Source organism: Hydractinia symbiolongicarpus, chromosome 4 (assembly GCF_029227915.1).
Source record: "Hydractinia symbiolongicarpus strain clone_291-10 chromosome 4, HSymV2.1, whole genome shotgun sequence".
In the NCBI taxonomy this organism is placed as follows: domain Eukaryota; kingdom Metazoa; phylum Cnidaria; class Hydrozoa; order Anthoathecata; family Hydractiniidae; genus Hydractinia; species Hydractinia symbiolongicarpus.
This window is the reverse complement of record NC_079878.1, coordinates 20,079,536-20,097,724: the sequence shown is the minus strand read 5'-3', so window position 1 is coordinate 20,097,724 and position 18,189 is coordinate 20,079,536. Positions and strand designations below refer to the sequence as shown.

Genomic DNA, 18,189 nt, shown 5'->3' with positions numbered 1-18,189 from the left:
GTTGTAACAACTTGACAAAAATATCTTGAATCGTCTATCAAAAAACTTAGCAACAGTCCATTTTTTTAACTTTCTTTCCTTTTTGATGTTGACCGTTTACATATATTTCAAAATCTTGGTATTCTTGATCTAACATTAAAGTACAAGTACTAATCCTTTCCTTAAACATATCTACTTGTATGCCAAATTTAGACTTAGCAACCACAATCACCTCCGTATCTGATTGGTTAAAAGTTTGTTGTAATGTAAAGTTTTTAACTTGATTTTTTGTACATTTGACATTGTTAAACAGAACACGATTGCCAAAGAGAAATTATCAGTATGCATGCATTTTATGTTTTGTTTGCTGTTTGTATCTGTCAAAGATTTATTGCTGTCAATGCAGAACTCTGCAGATGTGCAAATGGTCTACCAGGAAGAGATGGTCGTGATGGGCTCTCTGGACGAGACGGAAGAGACTGTAATATAACCATGGTAAGGCTCCTACTAAAAATGCGTTAGACTGTTTTTTAGGAGCTTATTTTGAATTGGTCCGGTTACCTTTTGCTTATATCCTGCGATTTTATTCAACTTCTGCGCAATCATATACTTGTTCAAGTGCAGTATAGAAATTGTGACGTTTGACGAGGCGTTTTTTAGATCAAAACTCATTCTTTTCGCCATGTTGATAACAATAAAACTATTCGGCAAAAAAAAATTCAGTTTTTGCTTTCTTTTTGCATTACTGTATAAACGGCGTACCGCTGGTGAAAAACAGTAATGGTTAATTTTGCTCCTGAAATAAAAATGTGACAAATATATAAATACTAGAAAAAAAAATTCTTTTAACTAGTTTTTGACTTGTAAAAACATCCACGGATTTGCCCGTCATACATATTCCAAACATCGCTATTTTGTGCATCTTTAGCACTAATGGACAATTCAGTAGGAAATTTTACCAGAATAAGAGGCTGATTATATAAGGCGCGTTAACCCGGTGCTGGCTCTCTTACAACCCGGCACCAACTCGCTATTATTATAGAAAAATTTAAACGAGCTAAACGCGCACCAAATTGTTTACATCCCGGGAAAAAATCAAGATGACGCACGCATTTATTATCAACAAATATTGGTTTTCTTAAAAAATATTTTACAGCTGTTAACAAACATTTTAGTTTTGTGCATTCAAAGAAAAATGATGCTTCAAAATGTAATATATTTTAAAACGGTTGCTTTTGAGACGCCTGATAAAACTAGACCAAGAGAAAAAGTTGGTTCAGAAACTGTCGGGTGGGTTGATGCTGGTCCTATAAAAGGTTTGTGTAAAAAAATTTTAGACATTTTAGGCTGGAGCATTCAGGCTGGTGCAAGTTTGTAATGGGTTAAGACCCTACATAGCTCCTAATATATTATCTAAAAATTCTGCAGAAAAAAAGGTTGCTGCTGTATTGTATTTTTACTGGGTCAACGTCTGCTAGCTGGTGTGTGTATGGCGTTCTTTACAAAGTCACTGGTGTCTTGTCTCGTCTATCATTATTGTTCATTATTTTAAGCTACTTTGCATGCGCTAACTCGCTACTGCCCCGTTTCTGTCCAGTGATAAGCTATTACATGACCGACCCAGCTCGCTTTAAGCAAGCGAGCTAACTCGTTTTTAACCCATCTAATATTATCAAAACTGTCTTGTAGAACAAAAATCAACATCAGCCTTTGTGTTTTTTTAAAAATAGATTTTCCTTTAAACGAGCCAGCACCGAGTAACCTGCCTCATATAATCAGCCCCTAAGACGATCATTGTAGGAGATGGATTCAATAATTTATATTTGTAATCAAGAATGTGCTTTTAGGCAACGTTAGGCTTCACTGGTGGCGTTGGTGCAAGAGGTCCACCTGGAGCAAATGGTATTAACGGATCACCTGGACCACAGGGTCCACCTGGAGCCCAAGGTAATAGAGGGCCAGAGGGACCAAGAGGTGATAGAGGCCCCCCAGGAGGTGGTTCCGGTGGGATGAACAAACAGGTGAATTGTATTTTATTATAACTTGTATTAATTTATTACAGTTATATTAAATCCTGAACATATGAATGAAAAAGGAAATAGTGTCAGTTGATGCGATTTATTTTATTGTTTGACCATTACGGTAAACTCAACATTATTGTGAATATAGGAAGTGGAACGGATGGTAGATGACATTTTACGCAGCAAAGGTGTTGGCGTAACCACAACAGGAAATGTTGGCGTTGGGGCGTTGAAGGTAAGTCATATCATTGGTCATCTTATCATTGAGATTGAATTTAGCTACTTTCGTTGTAACTAGAAAGATTTCAACAAAGTGTAACGAAAAAAAGGAACTTTCGTGACGTTTAATTTGCCATGCTGTGCTTTTTTGCTCGAGTCACTGTATGTTTCGAAAACATCCTAATAATTTTATCGACATTTATATATAATAAGCAATCATTTTTAATATTCAGATACTAAAGCAATTTTTATTACCAACAAGTACATAAAATTTAAAAGATTTGAAAATTATTTTTGTCACGTCCCTTAGGTGACAAATTTTACACTAATTTCCATCAATGTTTTACGTTCTTTCAAGTTTCAACAAGAGAAAACCAAAGATTCAAAATGATGTAAAGAACGGGGTTAAAATGCGTGAAACGGATAATGATCTTGCTTATTTATGTAAATCGTAAAAAGTAAAAACAATTTCAGAAGCAGTAGAAAGTTATCGCACAGCACCAAGATTGGAGTCTTGTTTCTTCTAGTTAACATATATCACGAGTCATGGTTTTGTGAAGTTCTTTGTTCAAAAACAATTAAAATTGCAAGATAATATATATGTTTTCGTGCCAATTAATCCATGATCAATTTCCTTATTTTTGAATAATCGAATTAACGTTTGGCAAACAATAACTTCACTCAAGTAATCAAAAAATATAAAAAGTATAAGTTTTTTTACGAAATATTTTGTCGATCGAGAGAAGATAAAACTAACTCGTTTCTCAGTATTAAATGAAAATATAACATATATTTTGTGTGTATTGGTCAATCAAAGGACCAGATTATAATTATATATGATAATAATAGATACGTCTTAACTGTTCTGTTTTTTTTTTTAGAGAATTTCGGTTTGTACTAATTTAGCAAGAGGTATCTGCGGAGATTGTCAGTGCAGAGATAGAAATTACGCAGATGAATTTTTTAGCAGGGGATATTACTGTGATTGTCAAAATCGTAAGTATATTGTTTAAGCCAATTTCACATTTGTGACGTAATATCAATTTTTTTTATATATTTCGCGTCGAGCTTAGGCTTACGTTAATGCTTGCGTCGCAGGTGTTCACACAGTCTTTTTCTAAGTTTTAAGCTTGCGTTTGCGTTACAAGTGTGAAACAGCCTAAGTTGATAAAGTGTTAAATTGTTAGATAGTAAACAATCCAGCATGGGACGTTATCACTTTTCCAGTGAAGTGACTTGTATATTTATATTTATATGTATATATTTTTAAGAATATTAGCGAAAAATATAACTGTTGATGCTATCCAATTGATGCATCTTCATTCAATATGATACAATGTAGCTGTACTTGCCAATATTTATGACAAGATTTCTCAAATAATGGAATTCATGAAGCATGTTCTTTTAACCATGGTTATTTATAATGCAATACTATTTATTGCGGTTAGCTATGACCTAATGTACCCTTAACATTGCTATTAAAGTCACAATTTGCTCGTACTGACTGTTATTTGCAATGGAATGCACTTTTACCCGCTATTATACGCTTGAGCACATTTTTTTTATTTAGTCAAGCCCGAGCGTGATTGCATGCAATTTCGCAGGAATGGTCACACTAAGGATGGCATATATCTGATCAATCCAGGAAGTGTTCATCCGTTTCCGGTATATTGTGATATGACCATAGATGGTGGAGGTTTGTTTATCAATAACTTTTAACGACACATTTTTACTGTCATTGGTTTAAAAATAGGAGAGAGACGCTTCTGCAGTATTGTTTTGTTTTATTTAGGTTGGACTGTCTTCCAAAGACGTATTGACGATACTGTTGACTTCAAGCGAGATTGGTTCTCATACAAAAACGGATTTGGAAATTTGCAACACGAGTTCTGGTTGGGACTTGAAAATATTTTTCTTGTTCAATTATATGATGATCGAAGAGGCAGCGAATTGAGAATGGACTTCACAGATAAAGATGATAATAAGTACTACGAAAAATATGGTGTGTTTGAACTTGGTGATGAAAGCACAAAATATAGAATCAAGTTGGCCGGCTACAGCGGTAGGGCAATTTTGTATTTCCTTTTGTTGTTTTTATTATCTGTGAATAACCAAGCTTATATCTTCAATAATATTGTTATCATAAATGTTATATATTAAAATTCTACATGATCTCACAACAATAAAGTGAACCTTTTTATTGTTGTTGGCTACATATTTTTTAAATGCCCCCAAAAAGGTAAAAAAAAGGATTCAAAAAAATGAACCAATGCAACTGATTTTTTTTCTAAAATAATATGTGACCATATTATCACGACTAACGCAGTATAGAAGCTGAATATGAAGGAAATCATCATTCCTCTGCCAAACGTGTTATTTATAAGTTCAAATTGTTTAAATCTTGTATGTAGGAAATGGAGGTGATTGGATGAAATATTATAACAACATGAAATTCTGCACATTTGACAATGACAATGATGCTTACTCGGGTGACAGCGCTTTAAATTACGGAGCGTTTTGGCATGGTGCTGGCTCTAGCTATCCTTACAATCCAAATTATCCTTATTCATTTGTGCAAAAGTTTTCCAAAGGAACCTATCAACCTCATGTGAAAGCTTTTACAGCTGCCATCGTTGGAACCACCAAATATGTTACTCGAGTCGAGATGAAAATCAGGAGAAAATAAAGATGTGAAATTTTCAAATATATATGTACGACTAAATTAATTTCAATTTCGATTCGTGCATGGTCTAATTGTTTATTAGCATTGTTTTAGTTCTACCCATCATGTTTACCACTTGGAGTCGAAGAGATAAAGTTTTTAGGTGAAAGCCAATGTGGCTAGATAAGTGGCCACCCATGTAATTATATAAAAACCAAAGGTTACTGTAATTTCAGCAATAAGTTATAAGCTAGTTATAAGTATTTTCAGTATTTTACAATCTTCGCCTAACCGTCATGGCTTGAGTATAAAGGTACGCACAGGGTATAGTGATAAGTATGTCAGGGGTCTGTCTATATTTATACTTCGAAAAAACAGTGTTGAATCTGTCACAAAGAGGTTTTGAAAAATCTCCTGGCATTAATCTGCAGAAAATTATAATCTTTTATCGAGTAAAAAAAGACGATTGCATTTTAAAAACAGGGTTGTTTCGTCTACTTAAATGGCTTCCCTCTAATCACAGGTGTTCCCTCTCCGTAGGTCAGAGTTTTAACTCCTAAACTACAAGTTTTTGTAAGGAAATCCTCCTTTAGCTGTCTGATTAGTTCATTCCAGTATCAAGTCAATTACCAAACAGGTTTTAACATATAATCAAAATACTTCTGTTTATGATTATATGATAACAATAGAATTTTCCGAATGTAGATTTTGACCTTATTGTTGCCTAAGCCCTTACCTAGCAACTCAGTAACTCAACTGCATTTAAAAAGTGTTATATTTAAGCTTGACACATGTTGACGTGTAGGAAATAGTTAGCTCTGTCCTAGATGTATAGCAAATAGAGCAGTTGAACCTTCTGTTCTAACGTCAGTGGTACCCCTCTGTAAGTATTAAATGTTATATGTAAAATGTGCGCAACTGCAACACATGTAAATGCAGCTCAAGTGCAGTGTACCTACGCGATAAATTTTGTACCACTGCTCGCTCTTCACGCTTGACTCCCTAACCAAAGAAATCTTGTTTTGTTTTTCTCTGAAACATAAACCAAGTGTGATATATATCGACAATAATTTTAGAGAGATACGTCTTTAACCTTACTCAGCCTATTTGGGGGGCTCTGAATACCAAGGGCAGGAGTGGGCTGAAAGAAGCCCAACCCCCTCCCCCCCCCCCTTTTCCAAAAGTGACGCAAAGATACGAAAGTTACATCGCATTACCACAAAATTGGTCACGAATGCTTGTTAACACATTGTTGAAAAATTAGAATAATTATTTTCCCCAAACACAAAAAAGGTTAAAATGGTGAAACATAAATATTGGGATAAAAAACGGTTAGAAACGTCTTGGATGTGTGAAAATACTTGAAAGACTTGAAATAAGCTTAAAAATGCTAGAATGTGACTTTAGAATCTCAGGATCCACTATGACAACAGAGGTGACGTCATACCCAAAAAAATTTTTAACTTCTAAAATAGTATGGTGCAGAATTAATTACAAAAAGAAACAAGACGTATGATATACGCAAACAACCTCGCGAATAAAGTTTACAAAAAGCTGTCTATCAAATTGGGATTTTTGTTACGAAGTTAGACACGACATATTTTACTATTCAGATACGCAATAATATTTGTTACACACTTATTTTTCAAGATTGATTTGTGAGACCTTCCTGAAAGCAAAATTCCTCGAACTTTTAATTTTCGATGGGTCCGTCTTGGGTGAACCGACTGACAGGAAGAAGAAAGACCACAAACCCACAAACCCCAAAATTTGCGAAATTCATTAATTCAGTTAATTCTGCCTACATTCACTTTTAAAAAGTTTGGTGGAAACACCTTTATTTACTAGTTAGTTAAACAAGTGTTTTGAACACTTGTCTTATCTTTTTAAAAAAGAAAAAAGAAAAAAAAGTAAAAATAGCTACCAAGATGAGATTCGAACACACGACGACTCCCGTGTCGGTGCTCAGAGAGGCAAAAATTTCCATTCTTGTAGGACACATTTGCGAGCTTGTAATAAGAGTTGGGCTTTTTTAGAAAGTGAAACAAACTGCAAAGCCTACAGCAGCGTAAAATCTGATCGTAGAATTGTATCGTTCAACATCCGTTTCAGTTTTTGAGCTAAGAAAGTTAATTTTTTCGACGTCTCAGTCTACGAATGGTCGCAGCTGGTTAACAACCTGGAAATTCGAAATAAGTACTCAAATCATGTGGGTTCAACAAACGTGAGAAAAACATCATAAGACAACTTTGTAAAAGTGTATTGTGATGCTGCAGCTAAACAAATGTCCAAAAACCGTTTGATGGTAGTCAAACAACAATTGCGATAAACGTGCGATTGATAAAAAAAGCTATCAAAGAAAAATTTGACAAAACCAACTGCAAACAACAAAGCAAAGGTAATAAAAGCCAAATTTGATCTACCCAAAACTTACGGAAAAACAATCGAAGTCCAGAAAAAAACGATGAAATCACTCGAGGTGCAGAAAGCAAACAATTCTCACCTGCCTGGAAGATAGTAAAGGAGTTATTTGGTCGTAAAAAAAACAAATAGAGCCAAAATGAAAGCAGCCAGTTCACAAGATCGCCTTAAAAATAGAAAACCCGCTTTGAAACACTTTTAGGAAAACATGTTGTCGTCATAAACATTTCCATCAAAACGATAGAGCAACGAATGCACTTGCTAAACCCAAAACAATGAAACAATTAGCCTTGCTAACTGCAACGACATTATGAGATTTTGGTATCTTTGTGTACCACCAAAACGAAATATAACGCTGGATAGAGGTTTGCATCCTCTCGTTTTCCAAAAACGGTGACCTCAGTGTCACACCCAATTACTGCAGATAACTCCAACTGCAACTGCAGCAAAAATCTACAATATAGCTACTGCTTACTGGAATCGACAGCATACTTCTCATAAACCAAAATAGATTTAGAAAAAACTGGTCCATTGTAGGAAAAATCCTGGCTGATGGAGAAGATGAAGCTCTTCTCTTCTGCGGCATTTCGAAAGCTTTCTATTCAGTAGATAAGTCAAAAGGAGACTTACCCTAAGAGGGTACGGCTTACCAAACAAAAGAAAACAATATCTGCCATTATGATGCACTGCGAAAACACAACCTCAAAAAATTCGCTCACTCGGTGACTTCCAATTTTATGTATCCTATGTTTGGATATTAAACTCACCGACATGTACATTGAACTTGGATTTACCCTCCAAAAGGTTGTAGGCATCTAGCTATGCGTTACGCAACGCAGATTACGCTGAATAACTTACCTTGCTCCCGGACGCCATTGAGCGATTGTCTTTCTTCATAGCCCCGAACTACATCCGAAAATATCTGTCTACAACTTAACGTACTGAAAGTGTTACTATAGACTTTATAAATGCTCTACAACACTGTATTATTATATGTACATTGCACAACATAAAGAAACAAAAAGTTTTGACTATCCTGGCAGCAATAAATCAGCAGCAGAAAAATATGTAGATGTAAGAATAGCAAAAGTCTGCAATGCGTAGCGGTAGCAAAATACATAGAAGTCCAACTTCTCTGACAACTTTAAGCGGGCCTTTTTCCGAGCTGTGATTAGAGTCTGTTCTTTTCTTCGGATAAACATCGTAGACGCTGAAAAAGTTGCTCAAAAGAAAACAGAAGGAAACTTACAAACACATGCTACAGACAATATTGAATGTTTTATGGAGGATCATCTAACGAATGAGTAACTTTACGGCAACTAACCCAGCATTTCTAATATCATTCCCGAGAGAAGACCTTGCTTTGCTTAGCACTGTTGAAGAAGCAAGTTTGAACTTTTTTGGTGATACCCTTTTAGACTTTCACAACACGAGTATGTAAAGACAGGACGTGCTTTTGAGACTTGCCCAGATCAACAAATGCACGAAGCAGCTCCTCATGCAAAACTTGCACACTGATATGGAAGATCGTCTGAGCTGTAAAAAGCGATTCAATCAAATTTGATTAAGCTTGATGCGATGATGATGACCTTGAATATTGTGCCTTTTTCCATTCCGCAAATTAAACTTTGATAACTTTAATTCGCTCGTTTTACTGATGACGTTCTGTAATTTTGCTATTCTGCTATAAATTAAACATTCTCCTTGCTATTTTTCGTGGGTTTTTTTCAGCAAATTTTTGACTTCCTTCGTGTTTATAGTGAAATAAAAAATTATCAGATATAGCAAGCTGTAAAAAATTGTTAGTCATTCTTTTTACTGCCTTCGTACAAATGCTTATCAGTTCTTATGTAAGGTGGCGTCTGTATTTACATAATAGGTAGCAGGTATTAGTGCATCCAATGTATGTAAACTTAGTAATTATTCACGACCTCAATTATCCAACTACCTTATCTTTGAAATAAAGAAAGCTATATTCTAAGTTGGTATATCATTTTTTAGTGTATTTTCTATGTTTCAACGCTAAACCAAGTCATATTTTTTAGAGGCACCTGGATTTTTTTTTTTTTTTTTTTTTTAAATTTAAGATAGACATTACTGAAAATTATTTTGATAAATTCTAACTTCTCGAGTAACACTTAAATTAAAATTCATGTTTACATAATTCTCAAACACTAGTTAATATAGGATTACAGTAAATATTAAGCACAAAACGTTATATATGAGAAAATCACGCCTTTCTGTTTTAGGTAGGACACAAATTCATCGCATCCACAAAAAAGATGTAGCGAATTAGTAAATCCTTTTTTCCAATAATAAAAAAGGCATAGGTCAACATTTTATAGACTTTATTTTCTAATATAGCTTGGGAAGAAATTCGTGGACACAAAAACTAATGGTTTGAATTTTTCGTTTTTTAATCATAAATGGGGTAACATAAATTACTACGGGCTACAGCTTAATGATTTGAAAATATTTCGCATTATGTCTTTTTACGAACATTAATAAGAAAAAATTGTGACCAGTTTAGAACATTGTTCTAATTCACGTATCACTAGTTTTCACTACTATAAAGACTTCATTTCTACCGCATAACGTTGCAGAAATATCCTGGTCATATGGGACAGGCAGCTTAACGAAGGGTCAGATGCAGGTGTGGCGAGATAACAATGTGAACTGAGATTATAAAAAATGCTCATTGGGATATTAAATTGCGTGATTGATTTGTAAATTGCTATTTTCCTTTAAAGCAAAATTTTAAAAGCAAATAAGATCAAACGTATAGTTTCCACCCGTTTCCTTTTTAAAAGGCGGTCTATATCATGACCGATCAAGATCGAAAATTTTCTAAAGTTGTGACAAAAGAAACAAGTTATTTACAAATTTGCAAATAAACTATCGTTTCTTATTCCTATTGCAAACTAATTTTCACATGTGATCGCGCAATTACAAAAGAATTAATATAAAATAAATCAGAAAAATAAATAAAAATTAAAATAAATATATCGTGCGATCTTTTTATAGATTGGATTAACAAACATGCATACGAAATACTTTTCACGCAGGTGAGAAACAAAGAAAATGACATTTATTCAGGTAGATCAAAGATACCTCCATTTACCATGCGTTTGATTTTATTAACATATTTAAAAAGTAAGTTTTATAATCTTAGCAACAAACTGCTAAGCAATTTCATTGGTTGATCAATGCAAACAGGTGCGCGTTATATTAGTTTCTGATTGGTTTAATTTAAACGCGTTAATAACAGATGCATTTATTTGTTAAAAATTTCTTGTACAAAATTCGTGCTTAGATTCTCCATTTGAAACAGTGATAACTTCAATACTTTGTTACAAACATGGAGGCAAAATTATTGCTATGCGGTTTGTTAGCGCTTATCTTAGTGCATGCCATTGCAGCACAAACTTGCCAATGCGTAAATGGTTTGAATGGGCGAGATGGTCGTGATGGTATGCCAGGAAGAGATGGTAGAGACTGCATGAATATTACACTGGTAAGAAGAGGCTTGTGTACATTTCCTAAGTAATATGCTAGGAAAAAGTGAAGGAACCATACAAAATCATATGCACAGCCTTCAACACTTCTTTTTTTTATAGAGCGGAGGGGCTAGTGGAAGTGGTCAACCTGGACGAGATGGAGCTCGAGGAAGAGATGGCCCACAAGGACCAAGAGGATACAGGGGCCCACAAGGACCAAAAGGAGATAGAGGGCCACCAGGAAGTGGTTCAGGTGGTTTGGATAGAGCAGTAAGTCGATACTAAAGATTTACTAAGATTTTTTAGATATATATACTTATATCTATTATGTTTTGCTTATTTCGTTTTTTTCTTTCTTGACTCAGGCCATTGAAAGAATGGTGAAAGACCTTATTAAAGCTGAGGGTGGCAGTGGAACAAGTAGTGGTGGTGGTAGCTCTCTTAAGGTAAGGAATCTGAATGATCCATTGATCTTATTTTTGACTAACTTTGTTAATATAGAATATAGGCCTGATAATTTATATATTCACTAGAGAGTCACTGTTTGTTCCAAACAACGAAAAGATGTATGTGGATCATGTCAATGCAAAGACAAGAATTATGCTGATGAATTCTTTAGCAGAGGATACTATTGTGATTGCCAAAACGGTAAGATTGTAACATTTTCCTTTTTTTCATCGAAGCAACTTTCATTATCCTAAAAATATTGTCTTCGCCTCTCTATAATATATTTCGTTTTATCTTCAGCATTTTTTCTTTAGTTAAAGCTGCACGTGACTGCAAAGAGCATTTGAGAAATGGAAATTCCAATGATGGCATCTACTTAATCAACCCAGCTGGAGATCATCCGTTCCCAGTCTTCTGTGACATGAACTCCGATGGCGGAGGTAATAATTTAAAATTTGTTCTCGCCCACGAAAGCAATGAATTAAATATAGCTGCAGCACGTGTTTAGAAAAAAGAAGCTTGTATTGAGGTAGCAAAGGTAATGACAGGTAGTTATATACAATTTCTTAAGGTTGGACTGTCTTCCAGAGACGTATTGATGATACTGTTGACTTCAAGCGAGATTGGTTTTCATACAAAAACGGATTCGGAAATTTGCAACACGAGTTCTGGTTGGGACTTGAAAATATTTTCCTCATCCAATTATATGACGATCGAAGAGGAACTGAAATGAGAATGGACTTCCAAGATAAAGATGGCAAAACTTACACTGAGAAGTATGGCATGTTCGAAATTGGGGATGAGAGTACCAAATACAGACTGGGTCTGGCTGGCTACAACGGTAGGTTGTTTTATCTGTAAAGAGACTTACAAAACTACCTCAAGGAAACTTATTTTTGAAAAAATTAATTTTTGCGGTCTAACAGAAATCGCGAAAGTTGTAGTTTTTTAAACCTATATCTTTCAAACAAATTTGACTATTTGCAGGATAAATGAGGTATATATAAATGAGATGAGGTCTTGTGATATGATATCACAAAATTTCAACTTTTCGTAAAGGTACGGAGAAAACTGACAAAATTAGGTTTCTAACACCTAGAAAGAAAATGGTGTTTTGTTGTTTGCTTAAAGAAATTTAAATCAACGAACTAACATACCATAACATTACCCTGAGGGAAAAGAGCCATTTTGAAAAGACCTTTTTTTCTGGCCTAGAAATAATTAACTTTCCGAAACTTGGGACCTAAGAAGAAAACCTAGATGGCCATCGTTTGGTACCTCAAATTATCCTCTATTTCTTGCCAGTTAAGGCAGTCCAACTATGGGGCGATTTTTGCTTGATTGTTGCTCAGAAATTTCCATGTAAAAGCTACACCTACTTGCGTTTTAGATGCTTTAAATTTTTTTTTTAGGAGATGCTGGTGACTGGATGAAAGATTACAAGAACAAGAAATTCTCCACCTACGATAATGACAACGACGAGTATGGAGCAGACAGTGCGCTCAGCTATGGTGCTTTCTGGCACGGCTATGGCCCAAGTTATCCTTACAATCCTAATGGAGCGTATGGTTTTGTTCAAAAATACAGCCGTAGCTACGACCAACCACAAGTGAAAGCTTTTAGTGGCAAAGTGAGAGGGGCTCGCGTCTACCTGACTAAGATTGAAATGAAAATCAGAAGAAAGTAATTCTGTAAAATTTTTATCAACAGAAAATAAATAAACTTATAGTTAAAAAAATTTTCTTTTTTCCTATTTTTCTTTCTTTGAAATTCACGACGATTTGAGAAAATTTATGTTATTGCGAATTGATAACTGCCATTTTCAAGCCCAATTTCTTAACTTAAGCGCAGATCGTTATTCTGTGCAATAAAAACAGTTCGTCGCCTATTAGCGAAAGGGACTTTTTTTCTTTAATAAGCTTCACGTACCCACCGTTGTCTTACAGGACTATTGGTTTGAAAAATAAGTTTTAACACTCTCACTAAGGCAACAGATAAATAAATTTCTTGAAAAAAATAAATAAATAACCATAAAAAATCCGTATAGACGGATACAGCGAATATTGATCGATATGATTGATTATTGTTCCCTCCGCGAAACTCTCGTTGCATTTTAAGTACTCTCACCCACGGGTGTAAGTGAATTACTTTTGACCAACAGAAAATGAATGTTCCTTCAGAAATCTAGAAAAAAGGAAACCAATAAGTTGAAATGAACAAGTCTGGTTTACCTCTTAGTAAAGTGGGATTTTTTACTTCATAGCCCAATAAATTATTGCTCTTAAGCATTCCTAGAAATCTTGAAGATTATGATAAGGTTACTTAAAAACAGGCTGCTTAAAAACTACATACGTAGTAAAACTTTAGGCCGGTAGGATTTCACAAGTAGATATCTTTCATGTTTTCGTGGCACGATACAAGTATTCTCTTTTTTCACTTACACACTCACCGGTGACTAGAATTCATACCGGAGATCATGGTCACCGGATTTTGTTGGCCGAACAATGCATAAGGAGCGTTGTGCTGTCCTTGGGATACCTTATTAGAAGAAGTTAAATTGATACACTAAAATCTAAATATAAGCTACTTTATCGACATAAATTTCCGGCAACTAATATTTACCAATCGCAGAAAATGCTTTTTTATGTTTATTTCTTAAAATTAATTAATCAGAAAAAAATAGTTTTTCAAGGAAATACCGACATCTCTACGACGTATATAAGATGTTTAGCGGATGCCTGAATAACTTTTAGCGACATTAAATTACCCCTTTACTATATTAATCACCAATGAATTTCATCGCTTTCAGTGGACGCATGGCATAATAAGCCTTCTGCCAATTCAATTTCTTTGAACTCAAATGTTTCGTCAACTGTTCTGTTTCATCAAAAGTACCTTTATAGTTAACAGAAGAGGCCTATATTAAAAAATCAAGAGCTAGAAGAGGTTTGGTTGTAGTAAAAATGCCACAAATCAACGATAGCCGTTACCAATGATTAAAACAAACACTTACATATTTTTTTATTATAAATACGACAGCAAGATGGAAGACCAGCAAAGAGCAGAAAATTTTCTATAAAGGAACATTACAGGCATTGCCTGTAAGTTTTTTTGCTGATTTTAAAACTTTTCTTCTTTAAAAAGTTAACTTGTACTTTGTTAACTAAAGGCTAAGTATCGCTTTTGCAGCTGTGGTATTAACTGTGGAACTGTGGTATTAAACTTTCCAGGATGGCTTTGGATGGGACAAATATCTTTTTGAAATGAGCTAACATTTTTGGTAAGACGCGCATGTTAAATTAGGTAGGCAGGTTAAAATGTCACAACAATATATATTGTATATATGTTAAACTTAAATAGAAGTAATGAAATCTTTATAATCATTTATTTAAGATTATACAGGCAAAAGCAAATACACATAAAATTAATTATTTTCTCATCCTCGCAACAAAGTTTTAATTTCTTTGATTCCACGTCAACGAATTTATAATGATTACAAATATTAACTATTGCAAATACACTTTATTATTATTATTATTATTATTATTAAACATATATTTGGCATCCATAATTTACAAATGGTTTGATTGGTTCTTTGTTTTTAGAACAGCAAACAGCTGCAGCTTTGTACATTGCCGACACACCTTCGCAGCTAACTAAAACGTGCACGCCATTTTTTTGTTAAAAAAAACAACAGAAATTGCAAAAGAATTGAAGAGGCTGTTGATGCAACATGACTCCTAAAGTTCTCTATTGCTGTTTGCTTCTTGTTTTATTTCAAGACGTCTTTGCTATTAACAAATGCTGTCAAGATGGTAGACCAGGACGTGATGGACGTCAGGGAACCTCAGGAAAAGATGGAAGAGATCTGAATAAGGTGACTATGAAGTAAAATGTAGAATCTAAAATTAAAATATGCTTTAGAATGTTGTGTTATGCAACTTAAAAATTATCTTTATTTCAAGAGATCAGGAGGTGCTACTACTGAACTAGGACCACCAGGTAGAGATGGACCAGATGGCAACCCTGGTCCCCAAGGTCCTGAGGGACCTCCAGGCATGAAAGGAATGCGAGGTGATCCAGGACCAAGTGGAAGTTCAGGACCGGATATGAGAGTAAGTGATAACAGTGTTGTTTAAAAATCTAATCCTACAATATGCCCTGGGTACTTAAGGGATGATATTGTTTGTTAGTGGTACTGTGTGCTTAGTAGTAATGATTTCATGTTTATTCCAGGAACTTGAGCAGATCATTCGAGATCAAATAAAAAGCGGTAGCGGTGGCAGTGGTGCAAGTACTGGACACGGAGGACTTAAGGTATCGATTACAATAACAATTACTTAAAATTTGACGTAAATAATAAAATCTTTTTAATATTGTTATTGAGATCACGAGTTAATGTCTTAAAGTGAATGAAGAAAATTACTTAGCAGTGTTTCGACAGAAACCTTTATGATGTATTTTGTATTTACAGAAAGTATCAGTTTGTTCAACTCACAGAAAAGATGTATGTGGATCATGTCAATGCAAAGACAAGAATTATGCTGATGAATTCTTCAGTAGAGGATACTATTGTGATTGCCAAAACCGTGAGTTAGATCAATTGATAGTTTTTTCTTGAAAGTTCAAAATATTTGAGAATTATACAACTTGTAACTGCGCATGATAACGGAGGAATACTTAAGTATCTGCTTATTTAGACAAAGCTGAGCGTGACTGCAAGGAACATCTAACAAACGGACAAACATTTGATGGTATATATCTAATTGATCCTACTGGCGACCAAGCCTTCCCTGCTTATTGTGACATGAACACTGACGGTGGAGGTAAGATGCCACATTAGTTGCGATAAAAACGTGTTTTCTTTCAGTATTCTTAGAATTGTCACACAGTAGCAAGGAATGATAACAATTTAATTTTCTAAGCCACGACTTCCATTCAAATTTTATTTTGCACAATTCTTTAAGCAGGAAAGCTGAAACATTTCCAAGGCCATTTCCAACGTTTCCTATCAGGGCGCACGACCTGTTTGAGTCCACCCAATTCTTCTGAGGTCTTTTTCACGCTACAGCTATTACCCTTAGGCTTTAAATTACGCCAATTGGCGTCGCAGCAAAACTGAAATACCGCCATCTACACTTTAGCATGCCATATCTTAGGATCACTTAACTTTGAGATAATAAAATACAAACCTATATAAACGAGAATTAAATTCCCTATCCTGCAGTGTTCACCTTCACCAAAATTAAGGTGGCAGGTGGCCAGAAAAGTGGAAACGTTGTCGACAAAAAACAAAACAAAAACTGCTTCGGAGCCTAAAGATTAAAATTATGTGTGTTAGGAAGATAACTTGAGAATATCATTAGCACAAATTACCCTTCGCCATAGTACGCCAATTATACGGTATCACGCAACAGTATTAATAATTATGTGTACATCTCTTGTTGTTTAAAAGCTTAAAGGTACCTTTCCAGCCAGTTAACAATTAGTGGCGGGGCATGCTTATTTCGAGTAGATATCAAACCAGTATTTTTGTCTTTTAAGGCTGGACTGTCTTTCAAAGACGTATTGACGATTCGCTTAAGTTCCAACGTGACTGGTTCTCCTACAAAAACGGTTTCGGAAATTTACAACACGAGTTTTGGCTTGGAAACGAAAACATGTTCCTCATTCAGTTGTATGACGACAGAAGAGGAACGGAAATGAGAATGGACTTCAAAGACAAAGATGGTAACAGTTACAGCGACAAATATGGAGTGTTTGAACTTGGTGACGAAAGCACTAAGTATAAACTTCGGCTTGGTGGATATAGCGGTAAGTCGTAAAAAAATTGTATTCAATCCAGAATCAATGATAAAATTAACGAAATGCCTGAAAAACTAGTAAACTACTAAAATCCAACTTCAATGTTTTCTCGAGTTGACCGAATGCTTTAACATTGGAAAGGAAGGGAAAATGGGATACTGTTCAAATTTTAACCTAACGGAATTTCTTAGTGGATTAAATTTTGAAAAGAGTTCTAAGGATTCCCTTAATAATGCGAGGTGAGATTGATTTTCTGCAAAAAAAGAAAATCTAAAAAAAAAGAATATTTTTAGTCTCATTTTTAGCAATATTTAAGTTCATTTTTATAAATGTGCGCAAACTGAATTATCAGAAGCATGGTATAATTTTACGGTTGTTTGGGTCAAAAAAAGACAATTTTTTTGAACATATTAATTATGTAAAAATTTTCAAATCAAAGAATCTGAGTTACTTTTAACGACAACAATTTCAAAGCGTTTAAACGTCGGTGCTCAATATGATCAATTTCTATCACGTTAAGATGGTATCGATTTCAGAAATTTTATTGTTTTTTAAAAAAAAGTTGTTTTCTTAAGCTGTCAAAATACGAACGTCCAGGAAAGACGATTCAAAGCCTATTTTCAGGTACTAAACGCTGGGAGCGACAAGAACGCCATAATGAAAACCGGGCTATATTGGGGAAGAAAATAGTGAAAAAAAATATTTTTTGACAGGTAATGGTGGACAATGGATGTACTATTACAATAACATGAAGTTTTCAACCTACGACAGTGATAATGATAACACTGGTGGTAACAGCGCTCTCAGTTATGGTCCATTCTGGCATGGGGCAGGATCAAGTTACCCTTACAGTCCAAATCATCCTTATAAGTTTGTCCAGAGGTATTCAAGAGGGCATGACCAACCTCAAATCAAAGCTGTTTATTCCATGTTGGGAAAGAGTGGAAAGTATAAATATATCGTCCATGTTGAGATGAAGATGAGAAGAAAATAAAATAACATTGTGGTTTTGATATATGAGATAATAAAAAGTGAATTTTTGTTTTCTGTTTGTCTAAAAAATGGATCTTTCAATATTTCTGTACATTGACCATAAACTCTTAAAGCATGACCTCTTTTTTTAAAATTTTAAAATACA

At 34.6% G+C, this 18,189-nt stretch overlaps 3 protein-coding genes across 3 annotated transcripts; all 3 read left to right on the top strand.

The window, feature by feature from the left end:
* The first annotated feature begins 108 nt into the window (after positions 1–108).
* On the top strand, positions 109–4,980 carry LOC130641723 (ficolin-2-like). The gene is made up of 7 exons (XM_057448660.1): positions 109–474; positions 1,827–2,000; positions 2,149–2,235; positions 3,101–3,215; positions 3,790–3,915; positions 4,012–4,281; positions 4,631–4,980. The coding sequence occupies exons 1-7, from the start codon at positions 322–324 to the stop codon at positions 4,903–4,905; spliced, it is 1,200 nt and encodes a 399-aa protein (XP_057304643.1). The 5' UTR covers positions 109–321; the 3' UTR covers positions 4,906–4,980.
* A 5,587-nt stretch (positions 4,981–10,567) lies between these two features.
* On the top strand, positions 10,568–12,984 carry LOC130641721 (microfibril-associated glycoprotein 4-like). The gene is made up of 7 exons (XM_057448658.1): positions 10,568–10,816; positions 10,920–11,069; positions 11,165–11,245; positions 11,333–11,447; positions 11,561–11,686; positions 11,818–12,087; positions 12,659–12,984. Exons 1-7 carry the CDS (start codon positions 10,661–10,663, stop codon positions 12,931–12,933), a joined length of 1,173 nt encoding a protein of 390 aa, XP_057304641.1. The 5' UTR covers positions 10,568–10,660; the 3' UTR covers positions 12,934–12,984.
* Positions 12,985–14,863: 1,879 nt separating this feature from the next.
* LOC130641722 (ficolin-3-like) lies at positions 14,864–18,087 on the top strand. The gene is made up of 7 exons (XM_057448659.1): positions 14,864–15,123; positions 15,212–15,361; positions 15,483–15,563; positions 15,721–15,835; positions 15,947–16,072; positions 16,791–17,060; positions 17,765–18,087. The coding sequence occupies exons 1-7, from the start codon at positions 14,980–14,982 to the stop codon at positions 18,043–18,045; spliced, it is 1,167 nt and encodes a 388-aa protein (XP_057304642.1). The 5' UTR covers positions 14,864–14,979; the 3' UTR covers positions 18,046–18,087.
* Positions 18,088–18,189: the final 102 nt, after the last annotated feature.

Excerpts from the sequence above, each read along its gene's own strand:
- LOC130641723 (XM_057448660.1), top strand. The coding sequence starts at position 322 with ATGCATGCATTTTATGTTTTGTTTGCTGTTTGTATCTGTCAAAGATTT. Across the intron at positions 475-1,826 it reads GAGACTGTAATATAACCATG|GCAACGTTAGGCTTCACTGG; the intron begins GTAAGGCTCCTA and ends ATGTGCTTTTAG. Across the intron at positions 2,001-2,148 it reads CCGGTGGGATGAACAAACAG|GAAGTGGAACGGATGGTAGA; the intron begins GTGAATTGTATT and ends TTGTGAATATAG.
- LOC130641722 (XM_057448659.1), top strand. The coding sequence starts at position 14,980 with ATGACTCCTAAAGTTCTCTATTGCTGTTTGCTTCTTGTTTTATTTCAA. Across the intron at positions 15,362-15,482 it reads GTTCAGGACCGGATATGAGA|GAACTTGAGCAGATCATTCG; the intron begins GTAAGTGATAAC and ends TGTTTATTCCAG. Across the intron at positions 15,836-15,946 it reads CTATTGTGATTGCCAAAACC|ACAAAGCTGAGCGTGACTGC; the intron begins GTGAGTTAGATC and ends CTGCTTATTTAG.
- LOC130641721 (XM_057448658.1), top strand. The coding sequence starts at position 10,661 with ATGGAGGCAAAATTATTGCTATGCGGTTTGTTAGCGCTTATCTTAGTG. Across the intron at positions 10,817-10,919 it reads ACTGCATGAATATTACACTG|AGCGGAGGGGCTAGTGGAAG; the intron begins GTAAGAAGAGGC and ends TTTTTTTTATAG. Across the intron at positions 11,448-11,560 it reads CTATTGTGATTGCCAAAACG|TTAAAGCTGCACGTGACTGC; the intron begins GTAAGATTGTAA and ends TTTTTTCTTTAG.